At 43.1% G+C, this 12,019-nt stretch overlaps 1 protein-coding gene across 1 annotated transcript in view; it reads right to left on the bottom strand.

Moving 5' to 3' along the window:
* Window positions 1-9,029, bottom strand: part of CAMK4 (calcium/calmodulin dependent protein kinase IV) — a gene marked incomplete at its 3' end in the record, with an annotated part of 209,152 nt that extends 200,123 nt beyond the window's left edge. Inside the window, exon 1 of the mRNA XM_080919972.1 lies at window positions 8,857-9,029. Coding sequence (XP_080776098.1) covers window positions 8,857-9,005 — 149 coding nt within the window. The 5' untranslated portion in view covers window positions 9,006-9,029. The remainder of the gene's footprint in view (window positions 1-8,856) is intronic.
* Between the last annotated feature and the right edge of the window lie 2,990 nt (window positions 9,030-12,019).

Below are 12,019 nucleotides of genomic sequence, written 5' to 3'. Positions count from 1 at the left end.
ACATCCCTCTCCAGCACAATTTTAGTACACCTATTAAACATAACAGGCTATGTAAAAACAAATTTACTTATGCATTCATCTCTTTAATTTTATGTTTATATTGAATTAGATTAATTGCTGCTGTCTTGTTCTCAGTAAAGTTTTTTTTACATGCGAAAGCCTTTCACTCTGGTTGCACACATGGCCAGCACACATTACCTGAGGTCTCCTTATTCAAAGGCCAGACCTCTAACCAAAGAGAAGGCATAAAGGTGTGGAATTAAATAGTAAACAATGAGAACACATTAGCACCCTTCTCTGTAAAATGGCTTGCTAATTCAGAACAGTAACCAGTTCTCCTAACTCGCTGCCAGCCCTCCTCCCAGTGCCCAACGCTTCAAATGTTTCTCCCAACCTCTCCTCCCTCAGTTCCCCAAAGGTCTGCATGAACATCTCCCGGGTTTTTTTTTTTCTCAACTGTCTCCTAACCATATCTTCTCCATCAACTACCTTCTCTTCTTACCCTGCTATCCCTTTGCCCCCCAGACTCCCTCAACCTTAGCCTCTACCAGCCCCTACACACCCCACCCCAACTTGAGCTGGCTTTTTTTTAATCTCCTATTCTATTCCCAGAATCCAAGAGGCAACCAAACAAGGTCATAGAGTCAAACAGTTCTAACAGCTAAGAATCCTCCTCACCCCCATCAGCAGGGTTGGGGATTGGGGGTGGGGACAGGCTGGAGACAGGGTTGCTCTGTGTAACAGAGCCCTGGCTGTCTTGGACTAGCTTTTAGACCAGGCTGGCCCCAGCCATCCACCTGTCTTGGCCAAAGCCTCTGCCTCCTTGAGTACAGGGAGTAAAGGCCCTGCAACACCACACCAGGCCACCTGAGAATTCCTAAAGGATTTGTTGGCTAGCAACTGGGCATCCTTTAAAAAGCCAGGCACACGAGATAAATCGAAGTACACTTACTTCAAGTGTTCGGTCATTCCGATTGCCTCAGGAAGAAAAACCTTTGTCAGTGCACTATGGCTGTATGCCCCACTAATCTCTGCTACTCTCTCTTCGAAGGAACGAAACCATCTTCAAGCGTGTGGCCTTCAGCGTACGAACACTGCTGCCTGCAGCTTCATATTAATGTTCTGCTTACCTTCAATTTGCTTTTATACGATCTGATTTATTATTTCAGTACGGTGAGAAGGAGCATTCTTGCAAGCAAGTATTGAAAGCAAAAATTAAGATAAGATTATTTAAACAAAAGCATTCAGTAAGGTATAGACAGTGGGCTCTGACAACAGGAGTTTTAATGGTATCACACAGCAAAGGGTTACTGTTGTCTGTAACGGATACTCCATTTAATTTTATTTAATTGTCTATACAACTAAATAAAAATTGTGCAAAAGACTAGCTTCAAGCATCTGAGACAGTACTGTTTGTGTAGGAAGGAGGCCACATTTGACCACATGAAGATACATTTTTGGTTATCACAAGGTGGAAGGAAGATTTCTGCCAGTGGGTAGAGGCTAGAGACATTGCTAAACATCCACCAAGGTATGGTGTGGCCTTAGAAAAAAATAATGCTATCTGCCCCAGAAGTAGCACAGAGCCCACGTTGAGAGCCCCTTGCTGTGTATTCCCCTTGCCATCATTACAAACTATCTTTCCCCAAGAGACTGTTCCTTTGCTCAATTTTACCTCTGCCACTAACGACAGAGGGAGGCTGGTCTCTGCCATTCAGTGGCTGGTGTCAAAGGATCTGTGATCCCTGTACGTCGATTCTATGCCATCAACACCTTCATTCCACCTCTTAATTGAGCCACTGGAGCCATAACTCTGCAGATGCCTTAGTAACATAAATATAAGAAAAGAAAAGCTAAGGTAAAGATTAATAGAAATGACAGCAAAAAAAAAAAATCACTCAGGGTTTCAAGCAAAGCTGATTTGGTTGATACGGTTACTTGACTTAGTTAAACACTGTATTTATCATACATACAAATCTAACCTTGGGATTTTAAAAAGCCAAAATTCTTTATGATACACAACTTCTTCAGGAGTTTTTTTTTTTTAAATCAAAACCTACTTCTTAGTCAGTGACAATAAAATTAATACATAAAAGGGAAAAAGAAAAAACATCAACAAAATATTAACAAGCAGCAGTTGAAACAAGTTACAAGGCCAACACTCAATACTTGACTTTCAAACGCGTTACTGCAAACAGTAAAACCCACATGTATTTCTGAGGGTAAACGGTCTACAAGAAAATCCTTTGAAGCCATTTTGTGGTTCCCTTCCTCTCTCCCCTCGCCACTTCTCATCTCCAAAAAGGGTTAAAGGCATAGAACACGTGTGTCAGGAGAGCACATAGAACACGTGTGTCGTGAGAACACAGAACATGTGTGTCAGGGGAACACCCAGAACCCATATGTCAGTTTTCCAACCTCCGACAGTAATAGCGTTTATAGCATCCACAGCGTTCATAGCATTCATGGCGCATAAGGACAGAGATCCCATCACAGCCTCCCGCTGACTTAGAGCCCAGGAAGTCACGCTGACTTAACCCCTGTCCTCCTGTGGTGAGAGATCATGAAGGTGAAACTGAGTCCTAATCATTTCGGAGCCACAGAACATGGCCAGCAGAAGCATGACATTGCTGCTGGCCACAGGGCAGCACGTGTCAGCACTTCCACCGTGGAGAAGGGAAGCGAACGCTAGATGAGACTGGGATCTCGATCATATATGTTTTAGGGGAAAGACCAGTTACAATATTTTCCTTTTCTTTCCCTCGAGGCACTAGAGAAAAGCCAGATCATAACCAAAAGCTTATGGCACACGTCTGTAATTCCTGTTGCCAAGGGGCCATGCAGGAGGGTCTCCTTTGAACATCAGCCTTGACTTGTTTTAACAAACAGATACCAAGAAGAACCAAGATTTAGAAGGAAAAAAGAAAAGGATATACCAGTGTCTGATCTACTTCATTCCATCCAGTCAGTCTCTTCTGAATTTGTTAGTTAGATTTGCTTATTTACTGGAGGCGGGGCATACATGTTGCAGAAAGCTCATGGAGACCAAAAGGCAACTTTTGGAAGTCAGGTTTCTTCTTCCACCACATACTTCCCAGGAGTTAGACTCGGATTATCAGTTCTGCAGCAAGGACCTTTACTCCCTGAGCATCTCCTCGGTCCCCTGAGTCAACCTCTGTACAAACCATTTGCTGAGCACCTGCTAAGGGCTAGACAATGAATATGCAACAGTGCTAAGGCCAAACCTGTGGATTCCGTCCTGTGAGAGACGGTATTCTCTCTCTTGTCCAGCCTATAAAGCTTCAGCTTCTACTCTCTCATCTGGGGTCCCGCCCTGCTCCTGAGTCAACCATCCGTGCAAAGAATCAGCTCCGTGGAGAAATCCATGACCACACTAAGAACCCAGATTAAACGGAAGATGCGAGCTCAGCAAAGAGGCTAGAGCATCAGTGGAGTGTGAAGCAGAGCAGTGGTCAGCAGCATGTCACAGACAGGCTGTGGGACCTAAAGGACAGTGTAAGGGGAAGGCCTGGACACATGGACACACGGAAGGGCACACGAAGGTAGTTATCAGAAGAGAAGAAAGAAGAAAAAAGACAGAATCTGAGTCCTCACCAGTCATATCATAAATTGTCCTCTTAAAATTCATATGATGATAAAATAATAAATATGTGTTTTGTGTATATATATATGTGTGTGTGTGTATATATATAATCACAAATATGTGTTATGTGCATATATATAAAAAACATAAATATGCATGTACGTGTGTATATATATATATGTATAGATGTATATATAATTGTAAATATGTGTGTATGTGTATATATATAAAACCATAAATATGTGTGTATGTGTGTATATATATATATGTGTATATATACAAAATCTTAAATATGTGTATGTGTGTATAAATGTGTATATATATAAAATCATAAATATGTGTGTATGTGTATATATATAAAACCATAAATATGTGGGTATGTGTATATATATCTGTGTGTATATATATAAAACTATAAATATGTGTGTATGTTTGTATACATGTATATATATAAAATCATAAATATGTGTATGTGTGTATATATGTGTGTATATATATAATCATAAATATGTGTGTATGTGTGTATATATATAAAATCATAAATATGTATGTGTATATGTGTGTGTATAAATATATATATATATATATACATATATATATATATATATATATATATATATATATATATATCAGAAAAGTAACAGTGAAACTCTCTAGGGGACAAAGAAAACTAATGGGAGTGTGGATTGTGAAAAGAGAGGCAAGGGATATAGAGGACATGTTCAATGTAATATGTGTGCATGCATATATTTTCATACTTCATACATCAGGCAGTTACCATGCACAAATGTTGAAACCTCTCCTCTGGTGTGGCAGTAGGAATTATGATCTTTGGGAAGTAGTAATGTTTAGGATGAAATCCTGAAGATGGAGCTCGCATGACAAGATGAATAATCTTATGAGAAGAGAGACAAAGGAGCTTAGAGAAACTGTTTTTGTTCTAGAGAGCTTTCTCTCTCTAGCCCTGTTCCCTTCTATCTCCTGAGAAGACAGAATAAGGTGGCCACCTTTGAAGACAGGAAGAAAGCTCTCACTGGGGAAATCACTGAGCCAGCCTCTAGGTTTTGACCATCTATCCTCCAGACCTGTGGGGGGTGGGGTGCTTGTGGTATAAGCCACACAAGGATCTTGTTGCTGGAATCCAAGAAAACAGGGCTGAGATGGACCAAGAGCACTGGCTGAAGCCCTTCCAGAAGAGACACACTCACTGCTCCATACAGGAAGAACCTCCAGGCCAGAGGTGAACTCACTGTTAGGACATAGCTCTTTCATTCTCCAAGTCTCTTCCTTCCACACTTAAGCTTCCCCTGACAGAGACACACACATCCCCATCTTAGTTCAGGTTCCTGGGTACCCATGGGGAGCTTTTGGAGACACCAGTGTTTTCTTGAAAATCTGCAAGGGAAAATCCAGTAAGAAATTGGAGGCAGGAGAAGAAGGAGGAGGCAGAAAAGGAGGAAAAAGAAGAGGAGGAGGAAGAGGAGGAAGAAGAGGGGGAGGAAGAAGAGGAGGAAGAAGGAGAGAAGGAAGAAGGAGAGGAGGAGGAAGAGGTTTCCTCACAGACCTGTGCCAGATGTACACTACTCAGGGCAATGTCACCAAATGGTCCGCAAGATATTGTATTAAAGAATTCTGCTTCACACTGTAGTCTGGTACACCTACATTTATGTCCAAAACCAATATTTTCTAACTGAGCCACAACTTATTAGTAGGATGTTAGATCACATGAGTTCAGCAAATATTTTGAATGACACAGAAAACAATGAAACAGCATAAAACATAAAATACTGCAATATATTGTTGACATAAAAATAAGCATTATTTGGTGACATTGTTTCTATTCTATACATATGATCATACATTACATTATTAAAAGTCAATTTGGATTCTAAACAACAATAGGGACAGATAGATCTATCAATAGATAGATAGATAGATAGATAGATATAGATAACTGAGTTACCACATAAATGCATTTTAACTAATGAACTTAGTCTGGTGCGGTCCTAAAGGTCACCAACCTAAATCAACTATGGTAAAAAAAATCCAAAATAATTTAACACATTTTCCTTTAAGCAAGTGGTCTAACATTCGGTTTTCTGGATTTGGGTATTTGGGAACACAGTTAAGTCCATTAGAAACATCCTTTCAGTATGGTATGAGTGAGTCTACAATAAAGATAGGTCAGATCTGAAATCAGGATGTGGGTTAGGATATATAAGGCCAAACCTTCACCACAGAGCAGGGCAAGCCAAGGCCTGTCTTTCCATTCACCAAACCGCTGGCAGGAATGTAAGCCAAAGGTCAGCTCTCTGCTCCTTTAGAAAAGCTTTCAGGATGCCATTCTCTCAAATCACTGGGCAGAAGACCAACAGCTCTCTAGGTATAGATCCCTGCATAGGATGGTGGCCAGCTGATATTTTAAGTAGCCTTGTTGGTATATTGTGACTTTTGTAAACTTAACAAGCTCTGCAAATATCAAAAAATATTTTCAATTAAGATTTTAGAAAAAAATTACTTGCTTGACACATCTGAGTAGCTCATTCGTGCGTGTGCATGTACTGCCAAACAAAGTTGTCCCTGCCTCGTGATGGATGGCTGCACCTCAAGCAACACCGGCCTTCTATATGCCCTGTCCAGGATCACATTCTCCACCTGTGTGTCACCATCCCTTTGACAAACCTCTATCTCCAAAAGTATTTACATTATCATTCATAGCAGCAACAAAGGTGCAGTTATGAAGTAACATGTGGTTGGGGTTCACCACAACATGAGGAGCTGCATTAAGAGATACAGGGGAGGTTGAAGACCTCTGGACCAGGGGCTTCAGGAACATCACTTTCCAGACACAATTTCAGGGTCTACTGTCTGTGTGGCCTTGAAACTAACTTTCCTGAATTTGGGAGTCACTTGTTTATAACAGTTTTAGTAGATGAGACCAGTCTTTAAATTCATCTAAAGAGGACTGTCTGCACTGTGAACCACCGTCTTAGGGGACTGTAACATGGTGCCCCTCACAGCATGAGACTGCTACAGTCTGAGCACCATACTGACAACTGTCCCCAACAGAATCATGCGCTTTGGCTTTAAGTCACCATCGCCCACTGGCCTTGGTCTGGCCCGAAACAGAAAGAAAAATCTTGAGATCAGTCAAAGTGAGTTCAAACTGATCAGCAGTGCACAGAGCAAATGGCCTTTTGTGGGTCGATCACCGTGCACCTAAGTTTTACTGCTTTCTGGTTCTATAGATATTTTTTCAAAAACAGTTACAGATGGAATACCAGTTGGTTCACATTTTAGGTTTATTTCATTGAGAAAAAAATAACAGATTATGAAGTGAAAATAGTTCTCGCCAACACTGCCCTCTATGGAGAATTTACCCAGCATTATAAGATCCTGCTGAGAATGAAACAGAAGGACAACTTTCAGTGGTTCTGGTTTTCTTCCTAGAATATTTTAATTTGGTGACTGTAGGGAAAAATATACATATATATATATATATAGATGGACAAGTCTTTGAAATGTATAATAGACTTATATGCACAACTCCACATGAATGGCAAACTGTAGGGCCAAATTAAAAACAAGCAAACTTCAAACTCCTTCCCTGTGAGATCTACCACCCCGTGCACGTGCACACTCTGACGTTCATTTTTCCCTGTAAATCTCCCCACATCTCAAGTGTTTGGCATGATGGAGAGGCTTATTTGTGAATTAATAAGTCAGAATCTGTCAGGGGCTTATGGAGTGCTGCTCAAATGTGCTGTGGGTCCATCCTTTCCAGGCAGCCTCAGGCTGCCCTTCCTCCATATCTTACAACTTCTAAAGCACCAAGTTACCAATTTTAAGGATGCCTTATCTTTCATCAGAAGTTTGTACCACGGGCAGCACATGCACAAGTATAAGAGGTTCCTGAACTTTTTCAAAGATATGAACTGCTATCTCATTTTAATATACAACAGCCCCGATGAACACCCAGAAACGATTAAAAAATGGATGTGGATATGTACATTACTCAGTACACAAATAGAGCATTTAATGAACTTAAAATTTTTAAATTTGTTTTTATGAGAATTTTAAAAACAATAACAAAAATAATTAAATTCCTTTCAAAAGTCTTACCTTTTTACACACCACTAATACTCAAGTAAAGACAAATCGGAGTGAGCAAATCCTTCCCACTAAGTACAAACACCCAGAATCCAGTGCCATCGTCTCTAGTACCATCAAAAATATTAAAATATATAAAAAAGCTATCCAATAAACTACTACTAGCAAAAGGAGGACGAAAATTAAACTGCAAAAAAAAAAAAAAGTTACTTGACAAGTTGAAATGCTGTTCAGATTCCCTAAGACAAAAAAATTAAGCAGCACTGAAAACAAGTTTCCTTATTATGTGTGCGGACAACAGAAAAGAAGAAAAACCTACGGAAAGATAAATAATGTTCAGTGGCTAAAGATCTGGGAACATGAGGAATCAATCCCGAGGTAAAACTGCTAGCCGGTCAGATCTTCAGAGCAGGGAATTGGGGGGGGGGGGGGCTCTGCTTCCCTTGAGGAGATGGCTTTTTGCTTGCATGATTTAAATAAACCACTCTAGCCCACGAAAGGCAGCCGACCTCTTCTCAATAATCAGCCCTGCCTGCCCCCCCCCCCCGAAGCTGCTTTCTCTTTAAAAGCTCACTACTTCATTACTCTGCCTTTAACTCTTCTAAATGATTCATTCTCGCCTTCTCCTGAGCACACGCGGCAGGGAAGCTAGTATTTAGGTTAAATTCCTAGTGCCACTTGCTTTGGAGAGCTTGGTGAGGGGAGGCAGGAGGACGTAATCTAATAAATCCACCGCAATGTTGAAAAGCAGACTGCAGCCCCCAACCCAAAAAACTAACTAGACACACAAGTCCCTCTGACAAACTAGAATCTGAGCAAAGCCACTAATTGGGAAAGCAGAGTCCACGTGTGGTGAGAGGTATCACCTATGTGGCAGCCAGTCCCACGGAGGGAGGGCGGGAGAGTCTGGCGGATGCTCGCAGCTGCACCGGCCTATGCGCTCCCGGGAGAGCCTGGTTGCCTCGGTCTAGAGCTCAGCTCTTGCCCTGACACTGACTAGGCTGGGGAGAGATCAAGAAGTCCGACACCCTCACCCTCGGGAGGTGTCGCAGCGAGAGGGACAACTAGCGTGCACGCTGCAGGCGTTCCCAGCCCCAGCCCGCGCCTCCACGCTCCGCCTGGTCCAGCACCCCTCGCCTTACCGTCCCAGCTCTGACTCCACCTCGAAGAAATCGCTCAGAGGATCCCGGTTAGAGCCGTCGATCCAGTAATCCGGGACGAGGTTCTCAGTACTGGCGGCGACCGAGGAGCAGGGCGAGGAGGGACAGGAGGGCACCGTGACTTTGAGCATCTTCGCCGCGGGACTCCGGAAGATGCCGCCGCTGCTCGAGCTGGAGCCGCCGGCCGCCGCCTGCAACACGGGAGCGAGAGGAGGCGTCCTTCAGCGCGCACACGCCCACCGCCGCGCCGGGCTGCGGCTCGCCTCCGCGCTCGGGAGCGAGGGCGGGCGGAGATGCTGAGACAGTGAGAACCAGGGCTAGGGAACCCGGAGCCGCCGCCAGCCGGCAGAGACCAGGCTGGGAACCGCAGAGCTCAGGCGCCCTCCCCCTTGCTCCCGCCGCCCCACCTCCGCGCCTCCCTCCCGCCTGCCCTGCCAGCCCCCTCCCTGTGCTCCTCTCCCTTCCAGGCTGAGGCTGCCTGCCGCAGGGCCACCTAAAGCGTTTGCAAATACAGGAGCCTGGGGAAGCCACTAAGACCCGGGCGTGCATCTTCCTCCTAGCCCTTGGCAGGAGCCAGCAGCCTAGGAGACTTCTCAGTCGGAGGCGAGCTCCCGGAGTGGAAGGCACCAAGTGCTTGGTGAGAAAGAGACCTGGTCATTGTTGGCGCAACTCATGTTTCCTGGTGCGAGGCTCCAAGCGGGCGAGTCCCTTCCACCTTGCACCAGCTAACCAGTCACCCCTTGTTGGTCCCTATGTCAACGCTTATATGGATGATAGAGGAGGGTGTCCTGTGGTTGCCAGCTCCTGGCAGGCCGCCTTCTGCTGGAACTCAGTGCACACTGAGAAGAGGAAAAGGCCTGGGTCCATGCTGACCTGACTCACCTTTGATTGAAGTCTTCAATTTGTCATCGCTGCTGGTGGCCCTGTCGCCTCTGGCTCTGCTGGAGCTCCTAAAAGGGCATACACTTGGCTGTGTCTAGTTCAATTTCAGCATCTGAAGGCCAGCAGCTGAAAGGGCTCAGAGAAAGGCTCCAGAGAAGCCAACTAGACAAACCTGCCTCAAGGCAGGACCTGTCACGATTGACAGAGAAGGTTGCTACAGTTAGATCTTTTCTCTTCCCATGAGCTGTACCCCATCTTAAACATTCTAATGTCCACTCATCAACTGCCATGGCGATATTAAGTACTGGCTAAGATACCTTTGGGCTTTACTTCTAGGATGTCAGGAAGGATAAACAACAATTAGTCATTACATTGTAAAGTGTAGTGTGTGGGGGGAGGGGGATGTGCGCGTCACAATTACTACATCAGTACAGAAGCATATAGGTAGCTTCTGCATCATATCTGATTTCCAGATAAGTGACTTTAGACCATTTATCCATTGAATATTGCAGAGTTATTACGGTGTTTTTTCCCCTACCTTTTCTCCAATGTGCACAGGACTATTCCAGCAGATCACCATTCCTAAAAGCATCAGTCACAAGTATGTTCCAGCATTTCCCCTCATTTGTTGAGATAGCACTTATTAGAATACTGGTGAACTCTCCATCATCAAAACAAAACAATCTGTTGGGAATCAGAAGTGAGAATTTAAAGTTTAATACAAAGCCATTCCTTGAAGGGGGAACGGTGAACAAATGCTCAAAATCCGATGCTCTACAAGTAGCGAATGTATGAAAAGTTCATTCAAGGTCCTGTGTATGCTGGATATTTGGTGAGAAGCTAAAAAATGTGTTGCTTAAGTGAACAATTTCACTAATCTTCACGTTAAAATATTAATCTCATAAGCAAAGCAAAATATTAGTCTAAACCCTGCTTCCACAAAGTAAGTGTCCCTTAGCTGGCAATGATGGTTGGGAGAAGGGGCATGAAGTATTTGCTAGGCTATTCAAAATTGTTGAAGCAAGCCCCTCAGAAGCAGCAATGGCTGTAAATGTGTGTCTGCTGTAAATTATTTAATAGCCTGGGTCTAAAGCCAGCACACACATTAGAGAGATGGTAACCCCACCGTTTTCTTGCCATTTTTGAGGACAATGACTGGAGAAAGAGCCGATGTATAGTACAGAGGTGACCATAGAAACTAGATTTACTTTTGGTACAAGATTAGTCATTTGATAGGTATTCATTTCACAAATGACATCTGGGGAGAGAGGCAACAAATGAAAGTTTAACAAGTTACACCATCATCACCATCACCACCATCATCATCATTCCCATGTTTGCAGTTTCACTGCTAATGTTTTCAATTAGCTGCCATAACCAGAAGTATTAGATGGAAAATTCCAGATATGAACAATTCCCTACTCTACTAGATGGCACAGCGAACTCTCATAGCCTATTCTGGCCTAAACCAGATACAAGTCACTCTTCTCCCGAATGCATTCCCCCTTTATATGCTACTCTCTGGAGTCTGTTACTAGCCTCACAGATCATCGCATGTGGTATGGGAAAGGCAGAGTTCATGCAGAGTTCAGAGCTACCTGTAGTTCAACACATCCGCTGGAAGCCTTGAGATGTACATCTTGGGGAAGAAAAGGGAGAGGCAATGTATTTTATTTAATTCATGAAGCTGTCTTTCTCATTTTAAACAGATGACTATAAGATACTAGATGTTATTTTAAAGCAAGTGAAACAAAGATTAAATACACAAAATTTATCATTAAATGTATCAGAAAACCCCAGTGCTCACTCAGTCTTAAACTCATGAACAAGCAGTAAGAGGCTCTCGGAAGATTTGGAAGACCTGAAATCCAGACTTGAAGTAGGAAAAGCTCATAAGAAAAATCTAATTCTTACCTCAGGAGATCAAGAAAGGCTTTGAAGCAGGAGACAGAGAACAAGACATTGGATGAAAGTATCTGTCACATTTCAGCCGTTCCAAACACACCGTCCCCAAAGAATAAAAGAATGCAACAGATTTGACTCTGTAAATGTTGAAAGGTGGTAAATTTTGATATAGGTCAGATGCTACAGCTGATGACATATTCAAAACGAAAGTTAATTGGAATTCTTGGAAGTCAGCAGTAAGATCTCTGTATCTCACAAAAGATGCTGACAAATTATCGCCTTCTATCTATCTATCTATCTATCTATCTATCTATCCATCGTCATCCATATAGACATTGCACAGTTCTCCTCTGGAAAA

This window comes from Micromys minutus, assembly GCF_963924665.1.
Source record: "Micromys minutus genome assembly, chromosome: 8".
Taxonomy (NCBI): Eukaryota; Metazoa; Chordata; class Mammalia; order Rodentia; family Muridae; genus Micromys; species Micromys minutus.
Note: the sequence above shows the minus strand (reverse complement) of the source record. Positions and strands in the feature narration are given on the sequence as shown.